This window comes from Heliconius melpomene, chromosome 21, assembly GCF_056956725.1.
Source record: "Heliconius melpomene rosina isolate 202511_hmr_F chromosome 21, ASM5695672v1, whole genome shotgun sequence".
NCBI classification, from domain to species: Eukaryota; Metazoa; Arthropoda; class Insecta; order Lepidoptera; family Nymphalidae; genus Heliconius; species Heliconius melpomene.
In genome coordinates, this window is record NC_140409.1 from 8447139 (window position 1) to 8467067 (window position 19929).

The 19929-nt window shown below is 31.2% G+C and overlaps 2 protein-coding genes across 8 annotated transcripts in view; both read right to left on the reverse strand.

The window, feature by feature from the left end:
- Positions 1 to 1069: 1069 nt before the first annotated feature.
- LOC146527135 (uncharacterized) lies at positions 1070 to 9419 on the reverse strand. 4 transcript variants are annotated; one of them, XM_085206192.1, is made up of 4 exons: positions 9268 to 9419; positions 7760 to 8969; positions 4998 to 6867; positions 1070 to 3833 (listed from the first exon to the last, which is right to left on the reverse strand). In XM_085206192.1, exons 2-4 carry the CDS (start codon positions 8800 to 8802, stop codon positions 1737 to 1739), a joined length of 5010 nt encoding a protein of 1669 aa, XP_085062318.1. In that variant the 5' UTR covers positions 8803 to 8969; positions 9268 to 9419; the 3' UTR covers positions 1070 to 1736. The 4 variants fall into 4 exon arrangements, with proteins under 4 accessions (XP_085062318.1, XP_085062319.1, XP_085062317.1 ...); XM_085206193.1 differs by lacking the exon at positions 9268 to 9419 and adding an exon at positions 9066 to 9233; XM_085206191.1 differs by lacking the exon at positions 9268 to 9419 and having other exon boundaries at positions 7760 to 9234.
- A 1027-nt stretch (positions 9420 to 10446) lies between these two features.
- LOC146527136 (protein SCAI) overlaps positions 10447 to 19929 on the reverse strand; it is a 55621-nt gene continuing 46138 nt past the window's right edge. For 3 of the 4 annotated variants that reach the window (XM_085206195.1, XM_085206197.1, XM_085206196.1), the window contains exons 4-10: positions 17812 to 18165; positions 17472 to 17725; positions 16963 to 17145; positions 16584 to 16844; positions 15293 to 15463; positions 13936 to 14138; positions 10447 to 13569 (exon numbers count right to left, since the gene is read on the reverse strand). In XM_085206195.1, the coding sequence (XP_085062321.1) occupies positions 13516 to 13569; positions 13936 to 14138; positions 15293 to 15463; positions 16584 to 16844; positions 16963 to 17145; positions 17472 to 17725; positions 17812 to 18165 (1480 nt within the window). In that variant the 3' untranslated portion in view covers positions 10447 to 13515. The remainder of the gene's footprint in view (positions 13570 to 13935; positions 14139 to 15292; positions 15464 to 16583; positions 16845 to 16962; positions 17146 to 17471; positions 17726 to 17811; positions 18166 to 19929) is intronic. The other variant, XM_085206198.1, reaches the window with a different exon arrangement.

The window sequence follows — 19929 nt, forward strand, 5'->3', positions numbered from 1 at the left end:
ACAGCAAAGTTACGGAGTGGTTGAAATAAAGCTTATCTGACGACATTTAACATTTATAATATGAGTCTTATACCTTTGTAGCATGTATATTTTAGAAGGTATAGGCCATCGTGGCGCAGCGGCACGTAGGTGTGACTGTAACGCGACGGTTGTGGGTTCGATTCCCATTCAGGGAAGTTAAATATTTATTTACGTTTATATTTAAATTTCTTCGCTCTGATGTCAAGGCAAAGCGCGGCGTTGAGTTCTGCCACTCAACTCACAATGCCTCTAGAATTCGGCAGAAAGTGGGGAACGCAGTGTCTTAACACTAAGTTCTAAGGTTTTGAGAAAAGAACAAATTAATTATAAGATAATATGACTTAGACAACTAATCATCATGGATAGTTCTGTTAAGATATTCGAAAAGGATAAACTTCCTAAGTTTGTTTAATCTATATATGGACCGTTTATTTTGAAAGTGGTGTAAGTCCGTTTTTGAGAAAAATAAGCTATCACGTAATTAATGCTTAATTTAATGTAATTTTTTTATATATAACTAGTCCGTGTTTAATTTCTCAAAAAAAAACCCATGTTTTGAACAACTTAAAATCGGTCGGTAAATGAAATTGCATAATCATCGTCATACTAACCTTTAATTTTCTCGAAATAAAAGAAAATGGACTTACACCACTCTCAAAATAAACGGTCCATATATAAAATCGAAAGGTCACTCACTCATCACGAAATCTCAGAAACTACAAGTGCTAGGAATCAGAAATTTTGCATAGGAGTTATTTATAGGACGTAGGTGCTCGCTAAGACGGGAATTTGCAATATTCGACTTCTAAGGGGTAGTTTTTGGGGTTGAAATTTTGCATGAAACTTCGTTACTACAAATGCTAGGAGTATCAAATTTTGCATGGTCGTCACTTATAGGACGTAGGTACTCATAGAGACAGAAATTAATAATAACGTAGGTCACACAGGCGAAGCCGCGGGCGGGCCGCTAGTATAGGATATATTTTTAATTTGAAAATATATATATTCTAGCTAATTCATTACTCTGGAAACAAAATAAAAAAGACGATATAATAACAAATTTTATTTCACATCAGGACAAATTAAACATTAAAAAATTAACTTTGCAAAATGCATATAACAACACTTACTTAGTGATTTCATAAAATAACAATGCAAATTGTTTTATACAATTCTTTCTTAGCATTTATACAACTAGACAACAATATAAACGGGTGGATTTTAAATTTCACCAATTTCAAATTTTCGATTTCAAAATTTCGTCCTCATAAATTATCACTGATCTTCTTCCTCCTGGCATTAATCCCGGCTATTGCTAGGGTCTGCCCTGATATTAACATAAATTATTGTAATATTTTATTAACCTGTTTTTATTGTAACCTGTAACATACAATAAAACTATGTGCGAGGTAAACTTAAGAACGGGTTGAATCTCATACGTACTGTTACATAATATGTATTAGGTATATACAAATATATCAATTATTTTAATTCTTAGCTCTATATTACACAATAAGCAAAATAGTGAACAATAAAATTAGTAAATACTTAACAGATATCAGAATCGCAATGAACTGGTCGTAAATTAATATTTACTGGAAAGTGGTAGGAGAAATGCTCAGTATGTTATATTTGTTTGTTTATTCGTTATGTCTATATAAACATTTATTTCGATTAGGGGATGTCTATAACGTTAGAAATTCAAGAAAAAAGTTTTATGGTTTTCCATTTGGTGGGTTGAAGAATTCCCAATGATGGTGATGAATTGTGCGGCTGTCGTTTAAGCCAAACATGATTAAACCTGCTATCAGTACAAGAAAAATAACCATTGCCATTTGTACATCCCTTTTATCTTCTGTTCCATTGATATACGACGTAAATAAATTAAAGATATTCCTAAATGTTCTGCTAATAGAAGTTTGGCAAACTCGAAGAAACTGTGCACCAGCTTCGGTAATTGAGGGCTCTTGAGCTTTTATTGGAGGCATACGTCTTGGCGAAGGTCTTAGTTTTCCATCATCAGAACTGGATTCACTGTGTAAAATAGCAGGTTTTCTTTTCGATCGCCTAGGTGGTGGAGGTGTTGGGTGTTGTCCTTCCAGTTCAGTAAAATGCCGATCTCTAAATGATCTAGGTTGTGTAATTGTAGTTGTCGTAATGTCTTGCAGATAAGAGTACAGTAAAGGTGTTAAATCTGGGGGTGGGGGTCTCTGTGGTGGAGAAGTTTCGTCAATATTTTCATGTTGAGTAGAAGGTGGTGGTGGTGGTGGTGGTGCTTGTAATATAGTTTCAGTAACAGTACTCGCTTCAGTTTTGATTTCAGGTTGAGATATTTCTGTTTGAGTCTCTTCTTCTCTGCTTACTGGCCTCACAGGCTCACCTGGCTCCGAAGCATGAAAGCCTGGAGGTATAATGTTCGTAGATATTTCAGCAAATTTTTTTACAATTTCGTCTATTACTGTCTGAGAGAAATCAATTCCGCTTACAGAAATATGCCCTGATTTTGAATCTAATTCGTTTACGTTTAAAGTCATGCCTTCAATATCAGACACAAGTATTTTAGTAGCTTGTAACTCAGAAACGTTAAGTCGTCCAACATCTAAGTCTTTTACATGAAGCCGTTGCGTAGTTAAACTGTCTAACTGTGCGTCTTTTTTAATATCTTCTGATCTTTCCTGAGCGAACTGATTATCTTGGGCTGTCGTAGTCTTAGTAGTCGTACTTGTAGTTTTGGCTATTGGAAGTGGTGGGACATCTGGAACTCGAGAATCGTCTATATCTATATGTTGAACAGTCAACGATGCTTCTGTTAAAATTTCTTGTCTTTCATTTATTGGACTTGAAACTCTTTTTTCCACTAATATTACTGTTGGGGAAGATCTTCCAATACTTGATATTTTGGGATCTGATAGCTTTAATGATTTCTCAGATCTAGACGTAGTACGTGAAATCGGTCGTGGTTCAGAAGATTTTTCACGAAATTTACCTAAAATCGGTTCTTCATCAATAATATCTCGCAAAGAACTGGACATTGATATATCAAAATTTTCATCCATTCCTAATTCAAAATCTATGTCATCTGGCAGTGGATCAGTTTGTGTTGAAACCTCAATTTCCACCACTTCTTGTGATCCAAAACTTTGCATATGTAATCCTTCCACAGAAGATACAATAAATGAATTAGATTGATGTGTTGAAGAATGATCACAGTCTTTTTTTCTTTTTGGTCCCCTAGGCGGTCTTGGAGGAGGAGGCAGAGGTCTATCTTTCATTTTTTTTACAACTTCACCAGATTGTAAAATTTTATGAACTTCTTCGTTACGAGGATCGTCAATTTCTACATATTGTGTGGTATCTCCATCTGTAGAATTTTTCGTATAGCTATTTAATGTCATAAGGCTTGTTGAAGATTTTTTTCTCGGTGGGCGATTAGGCATAGATGTTTTACTTCCAGTAACTGTGTAATATTTTCTTTCTGAGCTATTACTTTTACGTGCCCTCAAAGGTGGCGTTTTGCTCTTTGAACGTCTGGATATTTTGCTTGGTAAATATTGCCCTTTATCAACAGTGGCGTATCCTGGACTTTCATGACGAATACTGCTTTCAACTTCCACATCTGCTTCATTTGTAAGTAATATTTGAGCATCAAGAATTAAAGATTCAGCACCATGGGATGTTCTATCGTCATCACATAAAGATGTTGCTCTGGAGCTTCTTGAACGAGTACGTCTTGGGGGTAATGGACTATTTTCTGTCATCGCTATCTCTGCTACAGGTACTATATACTCATGTTGAGTTCTATAGACAATAATCTGCAAAATTATAAAAAAAGTATATATATTTTTTTACCATACATTTTAAATATTTTAATTTGTGTAACAATGAAATAAGAGTTTTATATAATATTCTGAAACTATAGTTTTCAATTTATGGATATTATATTCTCCTACAGTCAAATAAGAAAATAAATAATTGTGTAGATTCAGCGAGTGAGGTCGCGAGCGGGCCTCTAGTGTTATATACATTTATATATCTATAGTATGTAGAGGTATACATCTGTAAATAATTATTTATTATAATTTACAGTTAAACGCAAACATTAATAAGTGGCTTTTATTTATTTGAATTTAGCGTCAATATTGCATGCGTCGTATAACGCGCCGTTCTCGACTCCACCGATAATACAATGTGATAGAGTTCATTCGGGATAAAATGCAAACTCTAAATTGGACTTTACTGTTTTTTAAACTAAATATTTTTTTATCAAGTGGTAAAAAATCTTAAATATTATTTCATATTTATCAGCCTTTATTTAAAGGTTATATAATTATTTTCAACGTAATGGCTGTTAAAAGATAATAATATATTATATTATTTAAAATTAACAATCAGTATTCATCATATATTCAGAATTGAATTAAACTGGGTCAACTATAAAATGACGGCGGTCGTCTAAAAATACAATTCGCTTTTCGTCCAAAAGTTAGATATCTGCTGGACAACTGCCAGTATCAGTGCGTATAATTCGCCACACTGATTTAAAATAAAACTTCTATTCTTCAATACGAATACACTATTTCTAAATTATTTTAAAACATGTTTGTCATATTTTTATAATATTCTAAATATTGTTTTAGATAAATTTATTAACAAATGATAAGGGGAAAAATGTGTATTTTATGATTAGATTTTGGTTGTGGTAGATGTGTTATGTTGATATATAATTTTAAGCTCAACCTACGTACTATAAAATATGATATGAAATATTTAATATTTTCATTTCCTCGCTTTAGTAACGAAACGAACGAAAATCTACATGCAATGCTTCCAATTCGGCAATTCGGCGGAAAGTGGGGAACGGAAGTGTCTAGATTCTCAGGTTCCCTCTGCCTTCACTGTTATGTGCGTGTGCGTGCGTGAAGTTAAAATATATTGTATGTACATTTATGTCTTTTTATCAAATTTTTAATACTTACATCTTCAACTTGTTGAGGGGCTTGCCATGTTTCAGTTGAAGTAAAATTATTAACATCGCTTAGAGACGAATGTGCATTTTTGTGTAAAGTCTTTTTCTTCCTCTTTGGGGGCATCGGAAGTGTTTGAGATTGAATTAGTATACTGTCTGGGTATTCTATAACGTCATCATTTGCATATTCATGTATTGAATGAAGATCCGTAGGAGGTCTAATATCATGTGCCGATATATGTAAGTCGTTATCACAACAGTCTAAATCTTCGTTAACTTGTTTTTCAAAGTTAGTTAAAGGATCATCTGATAATCTTAAGTCTACCTCGCTAAATTGCATACTTGCATTCATACTATCATCTATAAATTTTATCGATTCACAATCTTTTTTCTTTCGTTTAGCTCTTGACGGCCTTACTGGGGGAAATGTGTAATACCCGTCATCTCTTTCGTTTACATCTTCGGTTGAATAGGCCATATCTTGTTTGCTTTCAACAATTAATTCTGGGTCTTCATCCTCATCGTTAGCATAAACATTTTCACTGCTCATTCTCGTAACACTTCCCATATCAGCGAGAATATTTTTTGGAATATTAAATGCTTGTCGTATTTCATCACTTAAGTATTCTCGTACTTGAATATTTTCGTGAGAAATTCCTCTCGGTCGTACAAAAAATTCGTCGTTATTAATTTCGTTTATATGTGTGTATTCTTGCTTAGAAGGAGTGGCGGTGGATGATATTTCATTATAGTTAGGTTCGACTTCGTCTTCATTTGCATAGTCTTGTTCTAATTTGTCAAAGTCGTACGTAGTACTAAAATCTTGTCTCACGTCTTCATTGTTGTTGTAATTGGCTTCTCTGTCAACAGTTCCATATTCTCGGGGTTCTTCAGGACTGTCTGGTATGTAGGTAGAAGGCTCACCATGCTTTTTATCTCTCACTCTGGTAAATGTAAAAGTTGGTGGTGGTGTATCTTCTCTGTTTAATGTAGGTGAAGATGATGTTTTTTCCATCTGAGATTTTTTCTTTCGACCGAATAATCTCGGATAAGTTTTAACCTCGAAATCTACACTAGCTACATTTTGTAAATCCGATGTTGACTCAGATTTGATGCTTTCAATTTTATTTTCTTTTTTTCTGCCGATACTGGGAAAGCTAATTTTAGGTCTTTCGGGCATTTTGAACTTTGGCAAATCCGGAATATTAAATTTTGGTCGTTCTGGAAAACTAAATTTTTTACGATCTTTCATAGATAGTTTTCCAGTCAAATTGATCGATTTAAATTTAGGCCTTTCAGGTAAACTAAATTTCCGTCTGTCTGGTAAAGTAAATTTAGGACGTTCTGGAAACGAAATTTTGGTTCTTTCTGGCATTTTAAATTTAGGACGGTCGGGTAAACTAAATTGGTTATTTTTTAAGTTATTTAGTTTAGTTTTAAGCTTGCCAGCTTGAGATTTTAATTTGCATGTACCTTCTTTAATGCGTTGTTGTATTTTATTTTCAGTACTTTCTGAATTTTTACTGCGACTACTTCGTTTCAAGGGTAAATTTTCTAAAGCTGATGAATCAACTTGACTTGTACTAATTTCACATTCAGTCCTCGAAGCTGTAGAAGGAGTGTTAGTAAAAAAACGTTCTTCAATATCCTTTTGTAATACTTCTGCACTTATTAGCTCTTCACTCGTTTTTGTATCAATGTGTTCTCTGCCATTTATCTGCTCATCTTCATCTGAAATATTTTGTAAATATTTGCGTTCTAAAGACGTTGTGCTTGATAATTCATCTTCGGTCTTAACCATGGTTGGTTTTTCATCAATACTCGGTGCCGTATATATTATATTTGGTGGTGGCTTTTCTATTATTTCATATTCATGATCACTGAAATAGATAACAAATAAACTATAAACCACAGAAAAATTATTGTGAATAAAAAATATCGCTTTGACATGTTATCAATAGTTCGCAAGGCAATAAAATACTACATATCATTGCAGGAATAAAAATAAAATCGCTTTATGTATGATTAAAGTATGAAAGATATAATATATGTACATATTTATATAATTGCACCCACACATGTTTCTGAAGTCATAATTAGGCCAACGGTTGCCGCTCGTTTTAGCCGCAGCAATCGCCGGGCAAAATACGATTATGTGATTTTAAAATTATTTTACTTATAGTATGTATATAATTAAAAATATGTAAAAAATAAGTTACAATTTCTTCTACTTTACCTTATATTTGAAATAATATTGTTAGCACGTGAAGTTGGCCTTGTACCGACAGGATTATTTCTTTCCGGTAATAATGAATCACATTGAAAAAATTGACAGGCACACCGTACTTCCGGCGTATACAATTGAACACTGCCTTCTCTCGTGGGTCTTACAGGTTTCTCTAAAGGGGTCCCTCCTTCGGAAGTCCACCGACGCAATTTACTCATAACTATCTTGCGCTTATACCCGAGGCATAGTTATTAAAAACAAACGAAACTATCCAAATGATCATTGTAAAATAAATTTCATTAAATTACATTTTAAACCGGTTAGCAAATGAACTAATTCCCTAGCGTGAAAGCAACTGGGAGCGCTGATCACTGATGACAATTTTAAAGAGCTTACCCGATGTGCAGGAAGACGTGCCGGTCAGGTCTATATTTATCAGACGTACATAAGCAAGAGTTCGCTTTGCATTTGAAACGCGACCGTTATGTCATTGTTACGTAGGCTAGTGACAATAATAAAAAAAAAAGCTTAGCAGGAAATTTTACCTGTTGGGTCGAGACCAATCTTTATCGGCGTCTGATTTTTTTCTTTCGATATTTATAGGACTAGGAGTTGGTGAAGTTTCTATGGGTATGGCAGTTGAATGGTCAATACTATTGTCATCATCTATTATCTCAGTAATGGTAATATTTGGTGAATCATTGTTATGTCTTGTATCATCCTTTTGGTTTTGGAATATTTCTTCTACGTTTGCTTCTTCGGAATCCATTTCTTCATCTAGTAATGTAGCCTCTTTATTTACATCGTTCTTATGTAATTTTTCCATTATATATTCATCCGGTTTTAAAGATGTATTATCATCACCAACTAAACTTGGGTCTTGGGAAGCAATTGATTTTCTTTCCACTACACTATCATTTTCATTTGTGTTAAGTGAAAATTGTTGCGATTTTTGTGTATCTGGAGTTTCTTCAATATCTTCATAAATATGTTCCTTTTTAGTTTTGGGTGGTGGTGTATCTATTGTCATAGTTTTACTCATTTCATCAGAGTCGCCTAATTTAATAGCACTAAATTTTTGTCTCCGAAGTGCTCCAGGTGAGTTTTTTAACTGTCGTATTTCTTGAATTTCTTCATTTTTTTTCCGTTTAGTCGTTGGTGACTTTTCATGATCACTTTTTTCTAGCTTATGCATTGTTTTATCTGCTAAATGTTTTATTTTATTAACTAGTGGATGACAACATTTAGTCTTTTCCCTTACTTCGGTTACCCCAATATATTGTTGCTCAGGTAAGCGTCGTTTTAAAATTCCTTTTGGAGAAACACTTTTTGATTTTTCTACGGGCGTTGTTAAATATTCACTGTTGTGACCAACAGACTGTGATATTTCGATATTTGATGGTTTGTTTATATCTTCATCAGAATCTAAAGATATTTCCTTAGAAAAATTTGGTATATGTACTCCTTCATCTTTTCCTTTTTCACTATGTTTACGACTGCTACCAGGAGATGAGTTTAAATTAAGTATTTTTTGCACACCATGCTCAACAGGCGAATGAGTCCGAGATTTTGAAACGTCTCGCGACATACTTCTTCTTGGTGTTGTTTCTCTTATTATATCCTCTGCGGTTATGTCACCTTCTAGTGGTGTTTTTAGGAGATGAGTCCAAGGATAACCACCTGCCTCACGATCTCTTTTCAAATCTTCCCATTGATATGTTTTTAACGGCACTGGTGGATTTTTTTTTCGAGTATCTGGTGACAATTCAGATTCCATATGTTTAGATATAATTTTTTTTAATATACTACTTATTTACGTTACGATGATAGGACAGATAACTTTCATAGTACCTTTCTTTATTATTTTATCCTATTTCCACCAAGACCCCGCAAAAGTAGTCGTTAAACTAAAAACACAACATTTCGTTTCAAGCTGAGCATCTGCTACTGAAAACACGATGTATTTGCGTGGGTTAGGGTGAAAATAGGTGTGAATAAGTTGTATATTACGATCACTTTCCTAGATTATTTTGGAATAGTTATGTGGGTTTACCTTGAAGCGTTTAGACAACATTAAACACATCTTTTCCTCACCATTACTTATATTTATTGTTTGTATTTACTTTGGGCACTGAACATGTATTCTGCATAAAAAAACTGTTTGTAATCGGTACAAAATCCCCGATCAACTGGTCGCTTCGTCGATGTCCGAGCGAGCGAGCTAAATATAAAATTGAGCATGAACTTATTTTTGGTAATCATTTCACGTCATCAACGAAAATTCAAGGTAGTATTTTTACTGTAGGCTGTGAAAAATATAAGTTATATGTAATATTTATTCAGTTGACATGAATTTAGCTATTTTAGGAGTCTTCTTTTTCTAAATGACTACTCATTATGTAAGCAAAACTTATATGCTAAATGTTGAATTACGTCCAATTTCTTATACTATCTTAACAATTTTCGGGAGTCAAGTCTGTCAGTCAAATAAATAATTTTTTGTTTATTATTTTTATCATAAGAATGCAAAATTTAATTAAATTACCCAAAGTAGAATTTACTAAATGTACATAATATTTCATAAGTAACTTTGATGGATACTAAAATATTAATGTTCCGTCTGAGATATTTGGATAAAGAGACAGTTGAAATTAAGTTATGGCAATCTAAAGATACAAACGTTTACGCTTCCTTTTCGTTACATATTGAATGAAATTCACCGTGTATTCAAAACCTTTATACATATAGGTTACCCTTGAGCGTATCTAGAAATATTTTCTGGGGGTTGTATGTTTTTTTATTTAATTTTTGGGGGCATTTTCTTTTAAAACAAAATTTCTGGAGTGGCAACCAGGCTATTTTGGGGTGGGTACGGCCCACACGGCTGCCCCCTTCCTACACCCATGAGGCTACCTGCTATAAATCTGATTCTTAGGTTACCTTAATTCTTAATTATTTTTATGTTCTGCAATAAAATTTTGATATTAGAAAAAGTTAAAAAACGTTAAAGTGAATAATTGATTGATATAAGCGGAATGATACTAATATTTTTTTTTTGCCAATGGAAATGGACACATTTATCAAATAAATCCAACCTCTGTGGATCCTAGTTATTTATTGATCAAAATATTGTATTGATTTAAGAATATTGTATTGATCAAATTATTTTCCTGTAGGTAATTTTTATTAGAAGGTACATGAGGTCATCAACACCATTTCAAAGACTTAAACGTTTTAATTACCATTTATTATAACATGTAGACAGTTTTTCACAATAAAAAAAAATGAAAATTTTGATAGCTTAGGCAAAAAGATGTAGTGTTGAGAAATGTAAGTATCTATCGAAATTTTTCATTTCAAGTTTTTCTATTGAAACAGTAGTGTGAAACATATTAATATAACATCATAGGTATTTAGTTTACATTCTTATTTTAAATATTATATTAATTAATTAAGAAATGTCACAATTAAATGTAAAATTAATGCAATTTTGTTATCCAAACATATCCATACTAATTATTTAACACAATTTTCTTTTCTTTACGTAACTTGAAGTTTATTGTAAGAAGTAGGTACTATATCAATCAAGTACTATAATAGACAAGTAAATAGAAAAATAGACTTGATATATATAATGTGGAATAAAAAGGAAGGTTAGCGCGTAGTATTTCAAAATTTCTGTGAAATAAAACTAGACAAATGATCCAAATACGTTTAGTTTCAATATGAGTAAAGGAATTTTCAAATTCTTTTTTTATCATAATTTATATAGACTTGTGTCAAAATTTGTTGAAAAAACCAAACAATGATTTGGACGGATACAGTAGATTCGAGTATGGTTTAAATAATAATTCAAATTGCAATATCATCATAAAAATACTTTCTTACAACAAACTCCCAGTACTTTTAATACATTCAATTTCTCATTAAAGTAATGGCAGTGATTTGCAAATTTTACCAAATTCTATGTAGTTCTACTAAGACAATATTTAATACATTGATGCAGTGGTTACAGTTGAACTTACCTACAAATATATTATAAGTAAGTAATATATTATTTAATTCATCTTCTATACTTATTTCTCTTTTATTTGTTTAATTCAAGAATTTTAATACATATATCTATCTATTGTGGTATTTCACAATTCATTTATTACAAATTAAATGTTCATTGAAATCATAAAAAGAAATGTGCTATATTTAACTTGTTGGCATTTATATAATTTAAGTTATTATTTATTAATGACAGAATTATCTAGTAGGTAAATATGTTCTACTTTTTTTTTAAATTTTAAGTAGTAAATGCAAATGTACTTTTAGTAATTTCATTAAATAAATTCTATATTTTCATTATATTTGTTTGGAATATAATGAAAACCTAAAACATATTTAACGTTAATAAGTACGTACATGAATAAAGCCTTCCACTACAATTAATATGCCGTAAAGCCGACTTGCTATTAATATTAGGTACTTACTAGCCATTTGTACATACTTACGGAGCAAAAGGGTCAATACACGGTCAATATTATGTAAACTTATCTTATAAGTTTGACTGAAACTTCAATTTTGAAAATAGTAGTAAACATTTAATATCAATTTATTGTTATTATTATTTAAATTGAGCGTGTATCAATCGCTTCGCGGCGCATGCGGTACAATAATCGTAAAATTATGGTAGGTACTGAAATTGGAAATACACAGAACCTACTATAGAATATAATAATAGCAGAGATTATAGGATATTCTTATTATATATAGATACTTATTTTAATATTACAATTGAAAGCTGAAATACATCCATAGCTAATTATACAATATATTCTAACGAGTTAATAAGATTTTTTATTAGTTATTATTTCTTATATTAAGTACTTAGTGTACCTACTCATTGAATTTAAGATAGAGATATATCATTTGTGAATGTTTAACACCATAAAATAAAGCTTTAACTTTTTTTACTAGGTTGTCCATACATTATATTTTAAGAAAAGCACACGTTATCTAATTTTACGTGACACGCTAATATTGGAAGTCTTCAAGTAAAATATCACAAAATGAGTATATATCCTTAAATATACAATTGATCTTGGCATCTAATATATTAACGCGGGTAAATAATAATATAGATATTCATAATGGAATAGTTTTTGACCGTATTTAAGTTATAGCTTTAGAAAATATATTTTATTATTGTATAAATTTAATTAATAAATATTGAACGAAATGAATGAAAAAAAAAACAATATAAACAAAACAATTTCATTTAATAATATATATTTCATTTAATGATATCGAATCAGGGAAAATGAGCAAAAGCAACTATTTTTGACATAATATATACGAATAAGTGATTTTCAGAGGAACACACACCGCGGGGAAAAGGAGAGTGAAAATGCACACATTTAATTACAAATATTGAGTATTTTTGAATTCATTTACCCAAAACGACTTTAAATATACTATAATATTTTTATTTATATATTAAGTTAAATCGTTTCATAAATAGCAATTTAAATGGAATATAATATATTAAACCATTAACCTGAAACCATTAAATATTTTATTATTACAATACTCCAGATACTTACATTTAGTAAAAAGGATTTTTTTTTATTTCTATAACAATATTTCGTAACAGTGAGTGAATGTGAAATAAAATACTTATCAACAGTATTCATTCTTCACATAGAAGAAAATTATTTTGAATTGTGTTTTTTTATTTATGCTTTTTGGATTTTCGTAATATACAAATGAAATACGTACATACACGCTCACTGTCACTGAGGTTTTGAAAAGTAAATTGTATTAATTTGTAATGAATTTATTATAATTATAAAAATTAAATCTGCTTCACGCTGCTAGGGAACTTAGTGTTAAAACACTACGTTTCCCTCTTCCGTTATTATAATTATGTTTGAAATAATTCCACATCATAAAATTGGTTAACATATTATTAGATCAGACATTAATATATTATTTTCATAGTTGAATACGAGTATAATCTTGATCAAATATCATTGCACTTATTCTAAAATGTTTAACGCAAAAAAATATTATTTCGAATTTGAATTTAATGTATGAGTAAGTCTTTTTTCATTTTATATTGCAAAATATTTTTCTAGGACCACTGTATGTACTAAAAATGTAGAGTTCCAATTTGATTAAATCCACCACACCAGAGGCCGTCTACTGTAAAACTGAAATAACAAACACCTATGTTGTTACAATTGTCAATTATCAGTTCAGTTTTACAGTAGACTATCTATACACTAGTTAAACATGACGTTTATTCTGACAATTAATCCCTTGGTGGAGGTCCGGGTGCAGAAGCGTCATGGAAATGGCTTCGGATCTGTAATTTTATTAATAACTTTTTATACTTTTAAAATTAAAATTAATATAATACACCAGTTTGGTGTAAATATAATTGTGTATATTAAAAACGTTATCAATGCTAACTAGGAGTAGTGACTCTTCCAAACTTTCCGTCGAATTTTTAAGGCCCAAAAGTTCATAATAGTTTGTTTAATGTTACACGGAGAGTTTTTTACTCTTTCGCGTGTGTATACAGAGTGTTTTGTCAGCACCACTTTAAATGAAACCACAGTGTTAACTACTCTATAAAAGCATATTACAATAATTTTTTTTTTCCAAAAATGAAAAAGTTTTTTCCATCTTGTATAATATAGTATTTACTTAACATTAACATAAAACTTACACCTATATAATCGGCCATTTGTAGAACGATCGCTACGAGGTCCCTATGTTCAAATAAGTCGTCTGGTAGTGGAGGGTACGCTCGAGGGAGGTTTGTCCTCGCGCGGAAACTTCGATGCATTCTCAAAACACTTTCGCAAAAAACATATCTTAAAACCATGAGCCTTAAAAATTCGTCTCCTAAAAAAGGGTAGTACATAGGATCTGAAAGATAAATTATTATTATATTAAATAGCAAGTAAATTACTAATATAGATATAAGTAGTGGCCATAATTTCGCTTAGATCACGGCTTTTCCCGTTTATCATGCATTTGATATCTAATATGTACAAAACTTTCGTATTTATAAAGTGACATAGGTACCACGTTGCTACGGCAACGCGAATTATAATAATACGCATCAACGGGTTCTCTAATCGCATATTTCCATTATTAAATTATTATACATCAATGGAAAATGCCTGACTCGTTGAACATCTTACACTTCAACAGCATTTAATTATTTCTTATAGTTAAAACTTTTGTGTTGTTTAATCAGATGTTCCAGATCTTCTATTTATACATGCTGAATAACTTTTGCTAAGACGGCATTTCATTATTTCTTATAGTTTAGCTGGACTGTTATTGCTGTTCATCAGATATTCCAGATCTTTAAAATTTATATATCAGTGGAAAATAACTCGTGTTTGTTAAGGCAGCATTTTATTATTTCTTATAGTTTAGCTGCACTGCTATGGTTGTTCATTAGACGTTCCAGATATCCAATATTTATATGTCATTGCAAAATGCTTCGAAAAATGTTCGTTATTATTTCTTGTAATTTAGGCACATTAGGCTTGGAAGTCTTCAAAATCAAATAACCTAGATCCTGCCCATACCTAATGGCTACAAAACTAAAAAAGATTCATTTAAATCGATCTGGTAGGTATTATATGCGTATACGAAATAACAATTAGATAGACCAAAAAGAATTATAATCATACAATTATATATATTTTTTTCCTTCATGCTGTATCCCGCACATAGGAGGATAGGCAGAAAGAACCTGAGAACCTAGAGTTAAGAAACTCTGTCCCCCAGTTTCTGCCGAATTCCAGAGGCATTGTATATTGACTGGTGGAACTCTACCGCGCTTTATCTCTACCAGAGCGAGTAAATGAAAATACTAAATATTTCATTTCCTCGAATGGGAATCGAACCCACAACCTGTCGCGTTTACAGTCGCATCCTTTTGGGGCACAAGTCACGACTGGCCTATAATATATGGATAAAATATTATTTTATTATAGTACAGTTAAATTACTTTTTTGTATGTACACATAATATTTAGGTAACGGATAAGATAATAAACAACTTACCCAGCCGTATTCTCATTAATAATCTAGTTGCTTCAACCATAAACCGATCTCGAAGGTGTACACAGCTCTCCCAAATTGATATACTTACTGTAAAGACGTCACAGGCATTGCAAAGTCCAGCTATAGGATTATGCAAAAAAAGGGTAAAGAGATTTCCTTGATTTCTTCGATCTGTTGGGAAATTAGTATATAGTTAGAATTGGCGCTATTATTTTTTTTTTGTCAGCGTGGAATGAAAAACACACAATCGTCCCTCGTGACTAAACAAATGGCACTACTGACTAGAACGCGTCAGGCAAAGTTTGTCGGTGGTTGAGGGAAACAGCTCTGTGCTCACGATGTACCTGCATTCCGTGAAATCACCATAGCTCACATTTCCCGACCGCCCTCATTACTCTGTCTTCCATTATATTTTTAAACTCTTTTAATAGGACTGATATTGGTGCCTAATTATTGAGTACTTTGGAAAATGAAAAGCTTGTAACTCTGAACTAGTTTGTTAAAACTTTTCTATTTTAAAAATTGAACATAGATTAGAAAGTACTTAAAAATTTAAAGTTAGTTGTTACCCTAATACTTATTAAGTATTTTGAATTTTGTTAACAGTGACATCTGTTATTTCCTTATGTATTTTACTAATTCCATCCTAGATGGCGCTTTGTTATGCGTGATATGTGGTGTATGGTATGGTGTCAAAAAATTTAAATTTGTAATTTATAATAAAAGATTCTTACGAATTGAGAATCTCCTTTTTTTGAAACTAGGTTAAAAACAATGAATCATCAATACTAGATACTCGCTTAGACTACTACTCGGGGTTTCACCGGCTTGCTTTATATAATTATTATAATAGTTTACTAATCACAATCAGAATTACTTTCGTGCTCTAATAACATTATCATTTTAAATACAATATCTTTACATTAAAAACAAATGTTTCAGCCTCTAATAAAAGAGATTTTATCGAAAAAAATAATATATAATTTTAGGTAGGTTGTAGTTGTGCTGGGCTGTTTCTATAATGGAGTTTTATGTGCAGCTGGCTAGAAAAGGAAAAATTCCGAGACAAATAGTAAGAAAATTCTACGTTTAAGATTTTTGTTACTATTACATATAAATATACTTGAAACAGTACGCAAATTGGAATAAAGGAAATGTGCTTAAAACTACTTAGTGATAAAAGGTGAAAAGGAATAAAGAAGGAAGAAAAGTAAAACTGACAAGGACCAAAATCTTTGGTCCAGATTTGACATTTTCAGTGAGAATGATTACGTGTGTATTTATTACTTACCACTTAATGATACGGGTAGTGATAGTGGTGACATTAGAACAACGAGAGGTTGTCCAAATATCTTTGGTATATGTTGAAAAGCATAAGAATTATCAGAATCGACGATAATAAATAGAGGTCTTCTTGTGAAAGGATGTAAATCCCCAGGATATAAGATATGCTTATCTTTGTATTTATTTATATTGGTTTTAGTTTCCCTGTTGTACTCTCTATAAATATCAGATTTTGAGGTAGTAATTAGCCCTCCTATGTCATAACTGTCTGAAATAAACAAAAAGTAGTATAAAACAAATCGATGAAATAATCAATTTATATAAAATAGATATTTCCGATAAACGTATATAAATATATACTATACGCATTACTTAAAGCTACTTACAGTCTTCAGGATGAGTGTTCTGCTGAGGATGGTGACCATCAGCAGAGATATAAATAAGAAGAGCACAATTAGGAGGTAAATCGTTGCAACTGCTTGCCAAATATATTAACACTTGACGAGCAGACGGCTTAAATAGTAGATATTTGTGGGGATTTAAACTCCTGGAGTCATTCTCTACACCTGCTAAAAATTTTAATCTATAACAGTTATGTATCTTTTCACATTCGTGAATCTGAAATTCTGTATTAAACATACACATATAATGTTATCTATAATAATTTATTTCGCCAGATACGCTTCGTTCTTTCGCAATAGCATCAACGAAATTAAAATATAATATGTTAATAACGTACATTTCTAAGAACAGTATACCTAAAATACTTTTATTATAACTTTTTAAGAAAGACAACTATAGTTTATTACAATCTATATTACAGTAACAGTTTATTACAGTAAAATTTTTGGAGTTTGCATAAAAATTTATATAATGGAGTAAACTCTGATGATACCTGGTGGTCGGCTTGTGGCATTTTTAGATGCTTCACCCAATCCTGATCTATTTTGTGGAGAGTCTCCGGATGGATCTCTTATTGGAACTTCGATTTCCCACTCAAGATTTTGTACCATTCTAAACATATCTATAGTTAATTCTGAGAATTTTACGAGTTGTGTACCACTTCCTATAATTAATGCATCATGTAAAACCAGACTCATTTGTGCATTTCGTTCTATTGTTGGTATCGATGTTTGATTTAATCTTCCGCTTAAAAAGGTAAAAGTATGAGTAAAATGTATTTAGGACTAAGGATAACATTACTATAATTTTTATTAATTATAGAGCCAACTTACCTTATGGTGACGACTCTATTTTTATTATCCGAATCAACAATTGTAATCCCTGGTTCCGCAATTAGAAAGGCTCTTACTTCTTCCAATACATTTATCCACTCAATTTGATCATTTGGATCGTATGCATTCCCATAAGCAATAATTTGCTGATCCAACTCTGAGAGCAGTTCATCAATTGTAATTGGTTGTTGTAAGAGTATAGCAACCACAATAAATCTAGCATAATATCGTAGTTTTTTAACCATCAGTTCACATTTTGCTTCCTTACTCGCTAAAGTATAATATCGTCTTCCACGAATCGCCGAGTAAAATGAAAATGCTTCCACCAAGTACGTCGTATCACTTGTGCGTAAGCTGGAAACAATTATAATTTTATACGTCTTCCATTACAGCCAGTGTAAGTTTACAAGCATGGCCATTTTTTGTGACATAATAAATGGACAAGTCTCAAATTAAAAAAATATAATTCTTTTAAAACGACTTTCCTTTTTTATCATTACAATAACAATTATACTTAATTAATAAATTTGTAAATGTATATGATAAGTATAGAAATGATATATATGATAAGTATAAATGTATATGATATGTATATATATAAAATAGGTTTCATATTAATATTTATTTAAAAATAAAACACAATTTTTTTTTTTTTTTAATTTATTTATTTATAACAAAGTACATTAAAATTAATTATTCTTCGCGGTCTTAAGCCCGATTTGGCTTGTGTGACCACTGCACATTCCTAAGTACATTAAGTTATAGAAAACATAAAAAACTATACAAAGATACAAATATTTTTAACAAACACAAACATAAACAAAATTACTAACAAAACAAAAAATAAAAATGTGATTGTGAGGTAGGTTGGAAAAAGATGCGTATTTGTAACTACGCGTACGTTTTAAATGTCGAGCTACAGTGTGTTACTTTTATTATAAGAAAAAATATATATTATAATTTTTTTTTTGTTTCATTTCTTAAATATTTATTTTATATTGTTTTACTTTAATAATTTGATAAGAAAAATTTTTTATTTTATATTTTATATTATGTATAGTAATTTTATCTTTGAGGGTTTTCGGTATTTCATTAATCAGTCTTGGGATTATATAGTTTGTTGTCCTTTTACCATAAAAATTGTTTGCTCCAGTTGTTTCAATTGTATTATTTGAAATCGATCTCGTTAATATTTTGTGTTCTTTGAAGTTTCTGTTGTGATAAAAGAAATTTTCTTTAAGTAAAATATGTTTTACTTTATCTTGTACTGGTAATACTTTGCAATACTCGAAAAGTTTATGTTCATTGTGGTAGAATTTTTGTCTTACTGACGATGGTGCAATCATTTTAAGTGTTTTTAATTGAATATTATAAATTTTGTTGAGATGAGTTCTGAATGTTCGACCGTAGCTACTAAGCCCATATGAAATTATACTATCCATTAAAGCTGAATATAATTGTAATTTATTTTTGAAGTGAAGTTTGTTTTTCACTAAATAGAGTTTTGCTGTAATAAGCCGTAGTTTATTGCATATATATTCAATGTGCTTATCCCAATTAAATCTGTTGTCTATAATAAGCCCTAGATATAAATGCTCTTCAACTTGATCAATGGCCTTGCAGTTACAGGTCATACTATTACGATGCATACAATCGTGGTCGTGAGATATAATTTTGTACTCGCCCAAAAATCTGTTTTGACTTGAGCATATATGCAGCAGTTTTGTTTTTTGTGGGTTTATTACTAGACCTATGTCATGTGACCATTTACAGAGCAAATTAAAGTCGCATTGAAGATTTTCCACAGCTGTCCTAATGTCTGTGTCTGCTGCTACGAGGCAAGTGTCATCCGCATATTGGAACAGTTGACAATTACCTATTACATGCTGCAAGTCATTTACATATGCCAGATAGTGAAGGGGGCCTAATACCGAACCTTGAGCTGTGCCATCAGTAACATCGACTTTTTCGCTGTATTCGGTACCTATTTTAACCACGTATGCTCGATTTGCTAAATAGTTTTCACACCATCTTAGCAAGGGTTCTCTAATGCCTGTATTTTCTAATTTTTCTATCAAAATATTATGTTGTAGGATGTCGAAGGCTTTATTATAGTCT

Bases quoted from the DNA above. Each gene is read 5' to 3' on its own strand.
- LOC146527135 (XM_085206191.1), bottom strand. From the start codon at position 8,991: ATGGAATCTGAATTGTCACCAGATACTCGAAAAAAAAATCCACCAGTG. The intron at 6,868-7,759 runs GTAAAATTTCCT...TATCTATTTCAG, and splicing joins GATTGGTCTCGACCCAACAG to TGATCATGAATATGAAATAA. The intron at 3,834-4,997 runs GTAAGTATTAAA...ATAATTTTGCAG, and splicing joins CCCCTCAACAAGTTGAAGAT to ATTATTGTCTATAGAACTCA.